Genomic DNA, 12,128 nt, shown 5'->3' with positions numbered 1-12,128 from the left:
AACAACTGGACACCTAATATAAATCAAACCTCAAATCAGAGCTGAAAACGTGCTGTATACAAGTGATATCACTAAAGTTGGGATGTAATTATACACATTCATAAGAGCATGATTTGGCGATACCTTCTATCTTTTAAATAATGTTACTATCTTAAACTTCAAAAACATTATTTTAGGGCCTTCTGTGAATACAATGTTGTGCATTCAATATACTGTAAACAAAAGGTATTTCATCAGATAAGAAAACTAAAGAAGTCACGGAAAAGAGCATGAAAAGATAGGTAATAATTACCTCAACATCTTGATCAGTTTCCAGGATGGCAGGAATTCTATGGTGGAGACTAGAGAACTTTTTTCCAGACTCCATTGTCAATACTGTGTAGCTCATTACTTCCTCACCCTAAAGATTGCAAAACAAAAGAGGTAAGCAAAAATGTTTCCTCTATGAAATTATACAAATATGAAATATGTATAATCTCAAAACTATAATCAATTGAATATAAGGCACACTAGGAAGTAATAGAGAGGGAGGGAGAGTACCTATGAGCATCTCTACCAGATTTTACCATATGGCATAGCTAATGTGCAGTGCTCATCAAAAATATCTTTTAACAATTCTGTTATCTTTCAGTTGGAACATGTATCACTTAACTATCAACTCTAAGTTCACCTGGAAATATATCTAGCCATCACAAACTTAGCTTATTTTAAGAGTGCCTTGATTCACTCTTTGTAGGTTTATATTGTGCATCACAAAACATTGGTAAGACTTAATATTTTATCACTTTTTCTTAAGGTTTTCTGACAAGCACAAATAAATGTTTTCTTTTTTAAAGTACATTAATTATGAGTTAATTTTGTAAATACAAAGTTCTGGTCATGTAAATCATCAAACAATTGCGAGGTGTGGATGTGTCGGAAATGAGATGTTTGAGGACAATATGTGGTGTGAGGTGGTTTGAACGAGTAAGTAATGAAAGGGTAAGAGATATGTGTGGTAATAAAAAGAGTGTGGTTGAGAGAGCAGAAGAGGATGTATTGAATTGGTTTCGTCACATGAAGAGAATGAGTGAGGAAAGATTGACAAAGAGGATATATATGTCTGAGGAGGAGGGAACAAGAAGTGGGAGACCAAATTGGAGGTGGAAGGATGGAGTGAAGAGGATTTTGAGCGATTGGGGCCTGATCATGCAGGAGGGTGAAAGGTGTGCAAGGAACAGAGTGAATTGGAACCATGTGGTATACTGGGGTCAACGTGCTGTCAATGGATTGAAGCAGGGCATGTGACAAACCAGGGAAACTTTTGTGGGGCCTGAATATGGAAAGGGAGCTGTGGTTTCGGTGCATTATATATGACAGCTAGAGACTGTGAATGAATGTGGCTTTTGTTGTCTTTTCCTAGAACTATTTCGCGTGGGTGCGGGAGGGTGGGGGGTGTCATTTCATGTGTGGTGGGGTGGCGACAGGAATGAATAAAGGCAGCAAGTATGAATTATGTACATGTGTACATAAGTCTGTGTATGTATATATATGTATATGGTGAAATGTACAGGTATGTATATGTGCGTTTGTGGATGTGTATGTATATACACGTGTATGTGGGTGGGTTGGGCCATTCTTTCGTCTGTTTCCTTGCGCTACCTCACTAACACAGGAGACAGCGACAAAGTATAATAGAAATAATTTTCTTTTCATCATTCAAGACTGCAAAGTTGCAGTTAAGAGTTTAATAGTAATTTTGGCATTCTATCCTTACAATTGTACTTGCAAAGTGTCTCATTTCTTTGGCCTATGTTAAATGTTTGCAGCATTATTATGTTTCTTATTTATAGATTTAACATGTTTATTACTTTTTTATCTATTGCAGTGAAAGCTCTCATTGTCATCCTATTCATTACATGGTTCAACAGTTACTCTTATCAATACACACCTTAAATTCAAGTTTCTTTTATGTGATAGCACCTTGATAAGTGACATTTGCTTCACCTTTGCTTTCTCCTCATTGTTCTTTTTAAGGTGGTTCCTGTTATACCATTATTTGTTCCATAGCTTATATGTTCAAATATATCTTCATCATATTCCATTTGGTTCTCTGTCCACATACATACCATATAAACATTTTTGCTTGTTTTTTAGACTTTTCATGCAATCAGTCTACCAGCTCATCTACAAATCTGCCAATACTTTCCTAAGTTTCACTGCCTACCATCGATATCATTATTATAAACTGTAATTTTTAATATTGTTCCCTGAGGTACACCTGACAGTACATTATCTTCATTAGACATAGTTCCATCTGCTACAATTGTATTGTCAGTTTTCTTTTCTGTCAATAATTCCTTGATCATGATTCTACATCACTTTTTCTATTAGAATTCTGTAGGGTATTTCATCAGATAATTTTGAGGGGCAAATAATGCTTGGTAAGAAGAAATCTTATTAATGATATGTGATACTTACTTCTGTTGAAATCCAGAAGGAAAAAAGACCAGCTATCTTGAGTAACTGTGGTCCTCTCCACCCTTCATCTTCACTCCATACTCCTGGCTTGTCCCAACTTTCACGGTTCCATATTTCAATCTGTGTTAGTCAAGAAACAGCATGAATCATGCAAATAAGATAAATGTAAACAGAATACAATCATTCACTCTCAAGTATACCTTTTCCCACGATAAATACATGGTACCATGCGAAAAAAATCTCTAAAATATTAAAAACTTCAAGTATACAGTATTCAACAGATACACTACGTAAAAATTGTAAAATAATTTACATGCATAGTGTTCGGTATTGTCATGGTAATTACAAAACTCCCTAATTTCCATTAGTTACATTATTCGACTTATGCAGTTCTGATTTATGGGATCATTTTCAAGAATGTTACCATCATAATATCAAGAGGTCCCTATATCTATAATACAAACAAAACAGGATTACAATTGTGTTCATATTTTCAAATAATTTTTATGTATCTTTCTTACTTTTAGTAACTAAGATCCAATGAATTTTAACCTTCACTTTAATTTCATAAATCAAAGCTATTATTAAATTGCTTTGAACAACAGGTATTACGAGCACACTGTAAGAAGATAACCGAGATGTGATCCAGTGAATCACTTGGAAGCACTGATGTAAAGCATATAAGTTATACTATTATACTAAAGGAAGAATCTGCAAAAAACTTTTTAAATAAATGGCTCATCTCCATAGCAAATAGAAGTGTGGAACACAAACAAATGCAAGTAAAGACAGCACAAAATACAATAAGTTAAACAAAATTATTTACTTACCCCTTCTGGCTGAGGAGCATACACAAAGTAAGGTTGTTTGGTCTTCTCCCCTTTGATGGCTTGCCATTCATAGAAGCCATCACACAAAACAACACACCTATGACATTTTTATATTAGTTTTGTTGAAAAAAAAAAAAAGCACCAGTGAAAGTATTACTTATATATTTATAAAAAAAAAAAAAAAATCGATCCTCTTGTTGACATTCTTTCCATATTCATCGTCTTCACTGCTCACAAAGACATCATACCCACATTTCATTTATGTCTTAATCTACAATGCTTTCATTCACTTTTCAAAAATACCCTTCCTTCTTTTATGAACAACTATCATTTCTAAAAATGTTTAAATGACTGATTATGCTGGTAGTACTACATTCTGCCTGCTTATAGTTACAACTTCAGTGAAAATTCACCTTTTGCAAGCTTATATCATAGGAGTAAAATGTTGCCAAAGAACCTCTTTCTCCAAAGGAGTTCATCCTTTCCATACCATAGATTGTAATACAGACTTGACGCTGCAGCATCCATTGGAGAAAGGGTACTGGGTTACATACTATTACTACCAATTTATTAATAATGATAATGATATTAATAATAATAATGATTAACACTGGGGATAGGGGAGAAAGAATTCTTCCCATGTATTCCCTGCATATCACAAAAGGCAACTAAAAGGGGAGGGAGTAGGGTACTGGAAATCCTCCCCTCCAATTCTTACTTTTCCAAAAGGACAGAAGAGACTAAGTGAGGATTTCCCCTCTAAGGCTCAGTCTTCTGTTCTTAACGCTACCTCACTAATGCAGGAAATGGCTAATATGCATGGAAAAATGGTATAATAATAATAATAATAATGACAGCTAAAGAATGGTCATGAGTGACTACAGCCTTTCTTCATCTGTTCCTAGTGCTATGATCGCTAATGTGGGAAACGGCAATCAAGAATGAAAAAAATAATGATAATACTGATGATAACAGTACTACTACTAATTTTTTTCTTTCACATTCTTTCATTGTTTCTTGTATTAGTAGTGCATGATGGGATAGGTAGCAATGTTAACAATACCTCGTCCATATTTGGTAAGATCAACCAACCACTTTGTGAATAACAGGAATTACAGCACTTGATAAGTATAAGGATAAAAAAGTGAGGGTTAATTTGCTAAAGTAATAATGGCGAGTGCTGGAGAGTGATGAAGTAAGTTTCTTTATATCATAATTACCTATGGCAATTTGTGGTAATAAAAAAAAAATCAATTTCCTATTTTTACACAAATTTTACAAATAAATCATTTCAAATATATCAACCATAAACAATGTATCCTGCATGAACACTCAGTACTTCACTTAAATACTGCTTCCCAAGTCCTACAGATTCCTGTCAATCTAAAGTCATCCAACAGGCTCCCAAATCATTTAAACTGAAGCTAGCGTGCTTACACCATTTTCCACTTTGAAAGGGTGCACCTTCACTGAAGAAAAGGTTTAGCATATTTGAGGCTCAAACAGTGTCCGTTATACAGCACACTCCCAATAATATGCAACCAACCATGCCCATGTATTCAGTTATTTGGAAAGGATTGTGCCCAAAATATCAGTTAACAATAATTAAGAATAACTTACCTCTGTCCCTTAATGAGAGATGGTTTGTAAGACTTCTTTTCCTCTATGTCTTCAACTCTACAATTATTGGTTGTCAGGCCATGACCAGTAGGGGAGGATCCCTATAAAGATTAAGAATAAGAGGTTGAATGTAAATGCGATGAGAGGGATAATACAAGAGTTATCCAATCATTTCTTAGAGGAAACGAACTCCTGAGAGATTAAGAAAATGTTTTGGAAGGAGGTGGAAAGTATGAGAACAAAAGAACTAATGGAAGGAACAGTATGGAGAGCTTGTGTGTAGTGGTAAAAGAAAAAGTAATACAGAGATGAAGTGAGTATTTTGAAGCATTGTTGAGTGTCAGATGGTATGACACCAAATGTGGTGTTTAGGAGTGGTAATGAAAGCCATGTGTAACATGAAGTGAAGCAAAGCAGTATGAGTAAATGGGACTGCAGTTGCAGCTGAATACCTCAAGTAATCTATTTCCAAGTCACTGATGTATGCTCTTAAAAATACACAATACTATACTAAGTAACTCTGTCAAAGTACGAGAACCAGTACTGAATATCAAAGAGTCTTAAATCATATGACAACTAACAGTTCCCCACCTTATAGAATGGGGGAATGAGACCCCACATCATGGGTTGTATGATGCGTTGTGGTGACAGTACTTCGTCATCACTTTGCCGTTTTACCCCACGCACATGATGATCACTGAAATTAAGAAAACTCTTCATCCACGACGAGCTCAAAAAAATTTTATCAAATAAAATCATGAAATGCTGTAGGTATAGCAATAATCTTCAAGCCTTCACCTCAATGTGCATACATCTACATTATACAAAAATACATTCCTTGAGATAACCACTTTTCATCTAAAAATATTACTGTATACTGTACACCTATGGAAACTTTATTACAAAGAGAGCTTAAACTTTTTCTCACATGTGTGCATAATAACAAGTTCCTTGTTCCCACTGGCCATACAAGGAAGAAAAAAAAAATATTCATAGTCTCTCTTATCCATATAATATTTCGACACTGCATCATGAAGGCTCCCTATTCAATCTAAAAATCACAGCTCTCGTACTTCTAACTCATATAATTCTACTCTTAAACTTCATCATCCCTAACTAGGTACTTCAACTTTATCACACCTACATCATCTTTACTAATCCTGATGTGAGATAAATATAACTGTGTCTACTTACATTTATTTTCATCAATGAATTTCAAGTTAAACAGAACAGAGACAATATGCAAACTAATCGCAAAATTTAATTTCTTCACTGAAATATAACTCCAGTCACCATTATATGAGGCAGTTTTTAGCTTATGTAAAATGTGAAAAGAATGTAAACTTAGTCACCTTATAATAACAGGTGTGAAACGTGATGGGGCAATATTATAAGAGGTAGTGTAAGATTTACCACCTGGATGATCACGCCACTCTGGGGCTTGGTACTGCTTCTTGCCATCCTTCATTGTTCGCACACTACATGCCTGACATATTTCATCAGGTCCAAGAGTGCTGAAAATTGACAAAATTGTTATCATGTTATTGTCATGTTTCAATAATTCAAACATAAAAATATGGCAACCACTAGCACACAAATTTCTTTAAATTAAAAGTACTGACTTATCTTTTCCCTAAAAAAGATACTGGATCTTTTTTCTTAAACAAAGAATATTATTTGCTATACTTAGTAAATTTATTCTAGCATCCACAGTGTTCCAATTAAAACTATGTACAATCCCTAAAACTATGTAAAATCCCTCTCACCCACATACTGTACCCTCAAATTTGGTGTCCATCTTTCTTCCCAACAGTTCTCTTCACTTTTGTAAAAATTCGTTTTCAATGACAAAAATCTCTCAAATTACTCTTCCCATTGTTACTGGTTTCCCTTTTCCCTTCAAACTCTTTTATTTACTCATATAAAATAGTTTTCATCGTCCCTTTCTTTCCAGTGACCATCCTTTCCATTTCTAGTTGTACTGTCCGTCATTCTGTTACACACCAACTGTTTGTTGACATTCCCTTTTAAAAGACTCCCTATGACAACTGTGCTTGCATTCTTATGATTCTCTTTGCAGTTCCAGCCAAACTGTCATTTCTTTAAAAATTTCAAATTCCACAAATCATATCAACATCATTAACATTTTCTACGTCCACCCTCTCATCTTCACACTTTAAGCCCACATTGAAAATAAAATTACTTGGCTTTTCTCACTGTTCATTTTCAGCTACTTCTTGCACATACCATATTTCCCAATGCTTCAAAGCCCTACTCACTTTGCGGGGAATTGAAACACCTATAAATGATTTCCTTTCAGGCTTTTGATATCATTTCAGTAAAGTTTTTGCCGGAGGCAACATCTAAGTTAGATAAAAAAAAATCAATCTGTTAAACATTCATTTCAATATAACAGAACAAACAAAAGATATATTGTGCAACAGGGTGAAATGGTCTATTGTCAGACTAATACCCATGACTGTATATTACATCATCCTGGACAACAGGCTAGCCTTCATATAATGTTACATAGGTTGGGTTGGGTTACAACTTACGACATATGTCCCCAAGGTGATTTACAATTTATGGTTAAAGACTATAATATTGTATAATTTTGAGCTGAAACAACAGAAAAAGTCTGGATGCTATCTTTCTAAAATATTAAGTCATTTTATCTGGTTGACATTTTGAAGGATTCACAGTAATTCTGCTGACGTTTATTGTAGAGCTTACTTTCCATTGCACCAACCTCTAGATTATGTTGAAGTACACCAGAGTTAAGGAAGCAGAACTCCCTGTTTGAGGGTTGGGCAAGGGTAAGGGGTATTACTATCTTAACCCAAGATTTCGCAACATGCTTCAATTACTAAAGGATTTACGCTGTCCCGAAACACTGGTTGTTTAAACTGATTCTTGCCCATCAAAATTAATATCTGCACAAACCTCAATATTAGAAAAAAAAAAAATCTGCATAATAAGTGAAGAGGTGGAAATATGTGGAAGTGTGATAGTCGGGAAAACAGTATTTAGTACACTATCTGAGACCCACTAGTGCCTTGTCGGCAAAATAACCAACGCCCACAAAAATTCCTAACTTCAAAATGTTCAAGCTACATCTGATAACAGCACAATATTGTAAAAAATCTTCACATGGCTATCGTTCATAAGAACTGGCTGTCTTGTTTTTCGTTTATGTCATTGGCTTGCCATCCTAAATTATCCCTGCCCTATACCTAAAGCTCTCTACTATCCCCACTATAGCGCTTCCAGTCGTTGTTTTCCAAAAGATAAAGCCATAAGAGAAAACTCCATTGATATTTGAGAAATTCCCTTAAATGACACTATTCATTTCCAAACACGTTTAAATTACTTCCCTTTTATTCATCACGTGCAAGCATTTAGCCTCTACTCTATCCCTCCCGATCTCTAACTCTACATGATATATATATTAACAATAAGTAGAGTGGCATCACTTACCAAGCCGTTCTACCACACATGATGACCACAACGAAGCTATAACAACCCTCAGCTCGCCTAATATCTTGTGCAATTTAGTAAAATTATGACACTCTGCAAATGCGTGTTGTTGACAGTCGTCCACGGCGGATCACAGGCTCAATCCCGTCTTGGCTTGTCTACATTGCGGGAAAATTGTGGCGGCAAATTCAAATCGCCATGCCTCTGTTATTTATCTCTATGTACCACATTAAATACCCATACATGCAAAATCTGATCTGATATCTACTTGAAAGTCAACCTGTGTAAATGCAGAGTAATGAGCATAGGGCAATGAAGGAGAACAGGCCATGATATATTTATTATTCAGCTTTATATTCTGACGGTTGAGTTCCACTTCAGGAGAATATTGTTCAGGGTACAAACCGTCTGCTGACAAATCGCATTCAACTACATGTTTAAGGAAATGTTCAGCAAACTGTTTACCATGTAAAAAGAACAAAATAACTCGAAAGACTCTGGAACTGAACCACAAGATTCCCCGAACATAGCACCTACAAGCTGAGCTGCTGCAACATGGCTGATGAAGGTTTTCACACACTTCAAACAAGAAGGTCAGGAGAAGAAATGGACAGCTATTCCGCTTATTGCAGGCAAGGAGGCTAAACATTGTCTCCTCGCCTTTTTTCATACTCGATCGCCATTTCCCGCGTTAGTGAGGTAGTGCCAGGAACAGATAGAGAAAGGCCACATTTGCTCCCATTAATTCTCTTGCTTTCATGTGTAATGCACCATGACCATACTTCCATATCCACGACCAGGCCCCACGGACCTTTCCATGGTTTAGCCCCAACAGAGTTTTGTGAAAGTTAGGGGAACTGATGGCAGGAAAGCTGAAACAAGTAGTTTGCAAACTATAGCCTCAGCTTTGCATCGATTGCCTCAGTTTACGAAAATCTTAATATTATTTTGTTGCATATTTCACAGGTATGAATGATTTTGTTGTGACCACGAAAATAAAATGGTGAATACTATATGTCTTTGAGGGTAGTTCGTCATACACCTTCACTGACAGTTCATTTGGAAGCAATTTGCTTTCCCAGTTTGACATTTTTCACTTCTCAATGTGAACTAGTCTCGCAGTGTTCCTCTCTCTCTCTCTCTCTCTCTCTCTCTCCTTTGCGAATGGCATTTCGACTTTTGCTTCCTACAATATTGTGTGAACATTGATATCTTAAGGGCCAAATCAGAGTTTGATTCTTTCCATCCGCAGCTAGATCATGAAACTCTTTACTTCACTAGGTTTTCCCCAAATCTTAAAGTCTGACTTTATTTCATAGGCATTACTGGAGGAATGGGTGGCAAAATTCCTATTTATATAAATGTCATCAGGCTTGATGGTGATAATAGCAACTGGGAGTATATCAAATAAATAAACATTCATAAAGACAACACCTAGTTCGTCGTGTGATTTCATGACATTATTTATTAATACCCATACCGACATTATAAAACCCAGATTCACTGATGCATCTAGTTTACGAAGTCATTCATGTTCAACATGAAGTCCAAATTAGTAGCAAAAGCTTTGGAAGCATCATTTAACATTCACCCCTCAAATAAACTGGGTTAATGTGTACAGTGAACTCTCAAAATCTGATTTGCTTTTAGAATGACTAATAGTAGCTCTCATAAATCGTAGTTGTAGGTAAGAACCAACTAATGAGAACAGTGCACACACAAAAAATGAGAAATATAATTTGCTACATTTCATCGATTATCATATTAATGATCTGAACCACACATAATCAAGGTACGATTTCAATTTCCTTTTATTTTCCCCATGTTTATGAATATATCTTTCATTCCTCTCAGCTGTTTCCTATGTCAGCGAGGTTGTGCCAAAAAAAATAAAAAAATATGTGCATTATTATTAATTCAAGCATTAAGTGGAAAACCTCCGAGAGAAATTTTTCGAAAAAAATATTTGAAAGATACATGTAATGAGGGTAGTTAGCTCGTTGCAGTTGGCAGGCCTGCGAATTGTTGGCAGTAAGCCTGTTCGGCGGGTTGGTAGCCTTGAGCAAACTCATGGCGACTGAAAGAACACCTGCCTAGTTATGTGTGATGAAAATTTTGCCGTTACTTAGGCAAGTATGAGTCCGAATTATTGAACAAAGTTGTGTATGATGCATTACGAGTCACAGATTGTTATGATGATAAGGGGAAGTTCCCAGCAGTGATGCTATTGTGTATATTTGACAGGAAGCTGGAGTGTTGACAACTTGGCGTCTGAGTGGACGCTGCCGTGAGTGACGAAGGGTACCAAATTTTGTACAGCAGGATCTGGTCTGGGGCTTTGAGTCACGAACGACTGGACTGGGGCCAAGGGATTCCCTAAGGTGAGGAAGTTTCAGTGTCCCAGGTGAGATCTACCCGGTTCTGTGGAGCGTCAAAGAATATCCCAAGCTGTAGCTAGACGGGGCGTGTGTATAGGGGCTAAGCTGGCGGTCCATGCAATTACGAGAGAGGGTTGGTTTGAATAACTACTCAGGCATGTTCCCGGAAGTGGATTACTCGTGTGGAGGCAGTTAATATGTTGTGATGTTAGTATTGGAGCAGGCCTTGGAATGTGACAAAGTGGTGCTGGTGTTTGGGTTAATGAGTTTACCATATAATTTTCGCGATTACATGTTGAATGTTTTGAACCAAAGATGATTGCAAACGTATGGAAATTAGGTATTGGCCTCCTTCCCTTTCAACTATTTTCTCCTTTAATCTTTTGGATATGTAGTAACTACTAATTCATGCTTTAGGAAGGGACCCAGTAAAGAGAAATGTTTTAGATGTGAAAATATCATTTACCAGATCATTCACCAGTGTTAAGTTGAATGTTTTGAACATAAGCATTTTGCAATTAGACAAGAGTTCCATCATTAGCAGTTTTCTTCTGTATTCTTTGTACATGTACATAATTAGTAATACATGCATTAGGATAGTACCTACTGAAAATTTGTACAAAAGTGTATGAAAAAATAATTCACCGAATCATTCACTGAAAATTTGTACAAAAGTGTATGAAAGAAAATAATTCACCGAATCATTCACTGAAAATTTGTACAAAAGTGTATGAAAGAAAATAATTCACCAAATCATTCACTGATTATATGTTGAATGTTTTGAACCAATACTTTTTGAAGATTGATACTTGACCCAGTGTCACTTTTGGGCCAAGTATCAGTGGCTGCAGTTCTGCAATCATACCAGTGGGAATGGCCAACCATAACATGGGAATTTAAAATTCTGTGTTTCTTGAAGTAGATTATTTTGTATATTTTTGGTTGGCAGATACTGTTCTGTATTTTAACCCCTTAATTCCTTCAAATGTAAAGTTAAGAAGTAAGCAGTTCCTTTAGATGTATATGTATGCATCAAGATTTGCCCCTTCTGAGTTGGCAGCACACATTAACTTCAACTCCACACTCATGTCACCCGAGGGCTATACTAGTGACAGCATATTCTTATGAGATTTCTAGGAAGAAAATTTAGTGAACCTTAACTAGGTTTAGGGGACAAGGCAGATATTCCTGAATTACTTTACCATGAGGATCTACCGTGGATCGTAAGGAAAGTGATTTCATAATCACTTACTATTCTAGCATTGTCCAGGATGAGACAGAAAGTGTTTCATGTTTCTAGTAGAAGTGGAGGCAGAATTGCCATTGCCTTGCTGACCATGACAATACTGTCTGGTTGATGTAG

The 12,128-nt window shown here is 36.1% G+C and overlaps 1 protein-coding gene across 4 annotated transcripts in view; it reads right to left on the bottom strand.

The window, feature by feature from the left end:
* LOC139765166 (abasic site processing protein HMCES-like) overlaps window positions 1-8,538 on the bottom strand; it is a 55,917-nt gene extending 47,379 nt beyond the window's left edge. For 3 of the 4 annotated variants that reach the window (XR_011716596.1, XR_011716595.1, XM_071692416.1), the window contains exons 1-7: window positions 8,388-8,538; window positions 6,263-6,424; window positions 5,502-5,607; window positions 4,911-5,011; window positions 3,291-3,387; window positions 2,461-2,580; window positions 293-400 (exon numbers count right to left, since the gene is read on the bottom strand). Coding sequence is in view for 2 of the 4 variants with exons in the window: in XM_071692416.1 (XP_071548517.1) it covers window positions 293-400; window positions 2,461-2,580; window positions 3,291-3,387; window positions 4,911-5,011; window positions 5,502-5,607; window positions 6,263-6,424; window positions 8,388-8,407 (714 nt within the window). In the remaining 2 variants the exon portion in view is untranslated. The remainder of the gene's footprint in view (window positions 1-292; window positions 401-2,460; window positions 2,581-3,290; window positions 3,388-4,910; window positions 5,012-5,501; window positions 5,608-6,262; window positions 6,425-8,387) is intronic. The other variant, XM_071692417.1, reaches the window with a different exon arrangement.
* Between the last annotated feature and the right edge of the window lie 3,590 nt (window positions 8,539-12,128).

The sequence above is a fragment of the Panulirus ornatus genome, chromosome 53 (assembly GCF_036320965.1).
Source record: "Panulirus ornatus isolate Po-2019 chromosome 53, ASM3632096v1, whole genome shotgun sequence".
NCBI lineage: Eukaryota > Metazoa > Arthropoda > Malacostraca > Decapoda > Palinuridae > Panulirus > Panulirus ornatus.
Note: the sequence above shows the minus strand (reverse complement) of the source record. Positions and strands in the feature narration are given on the sequence as shown.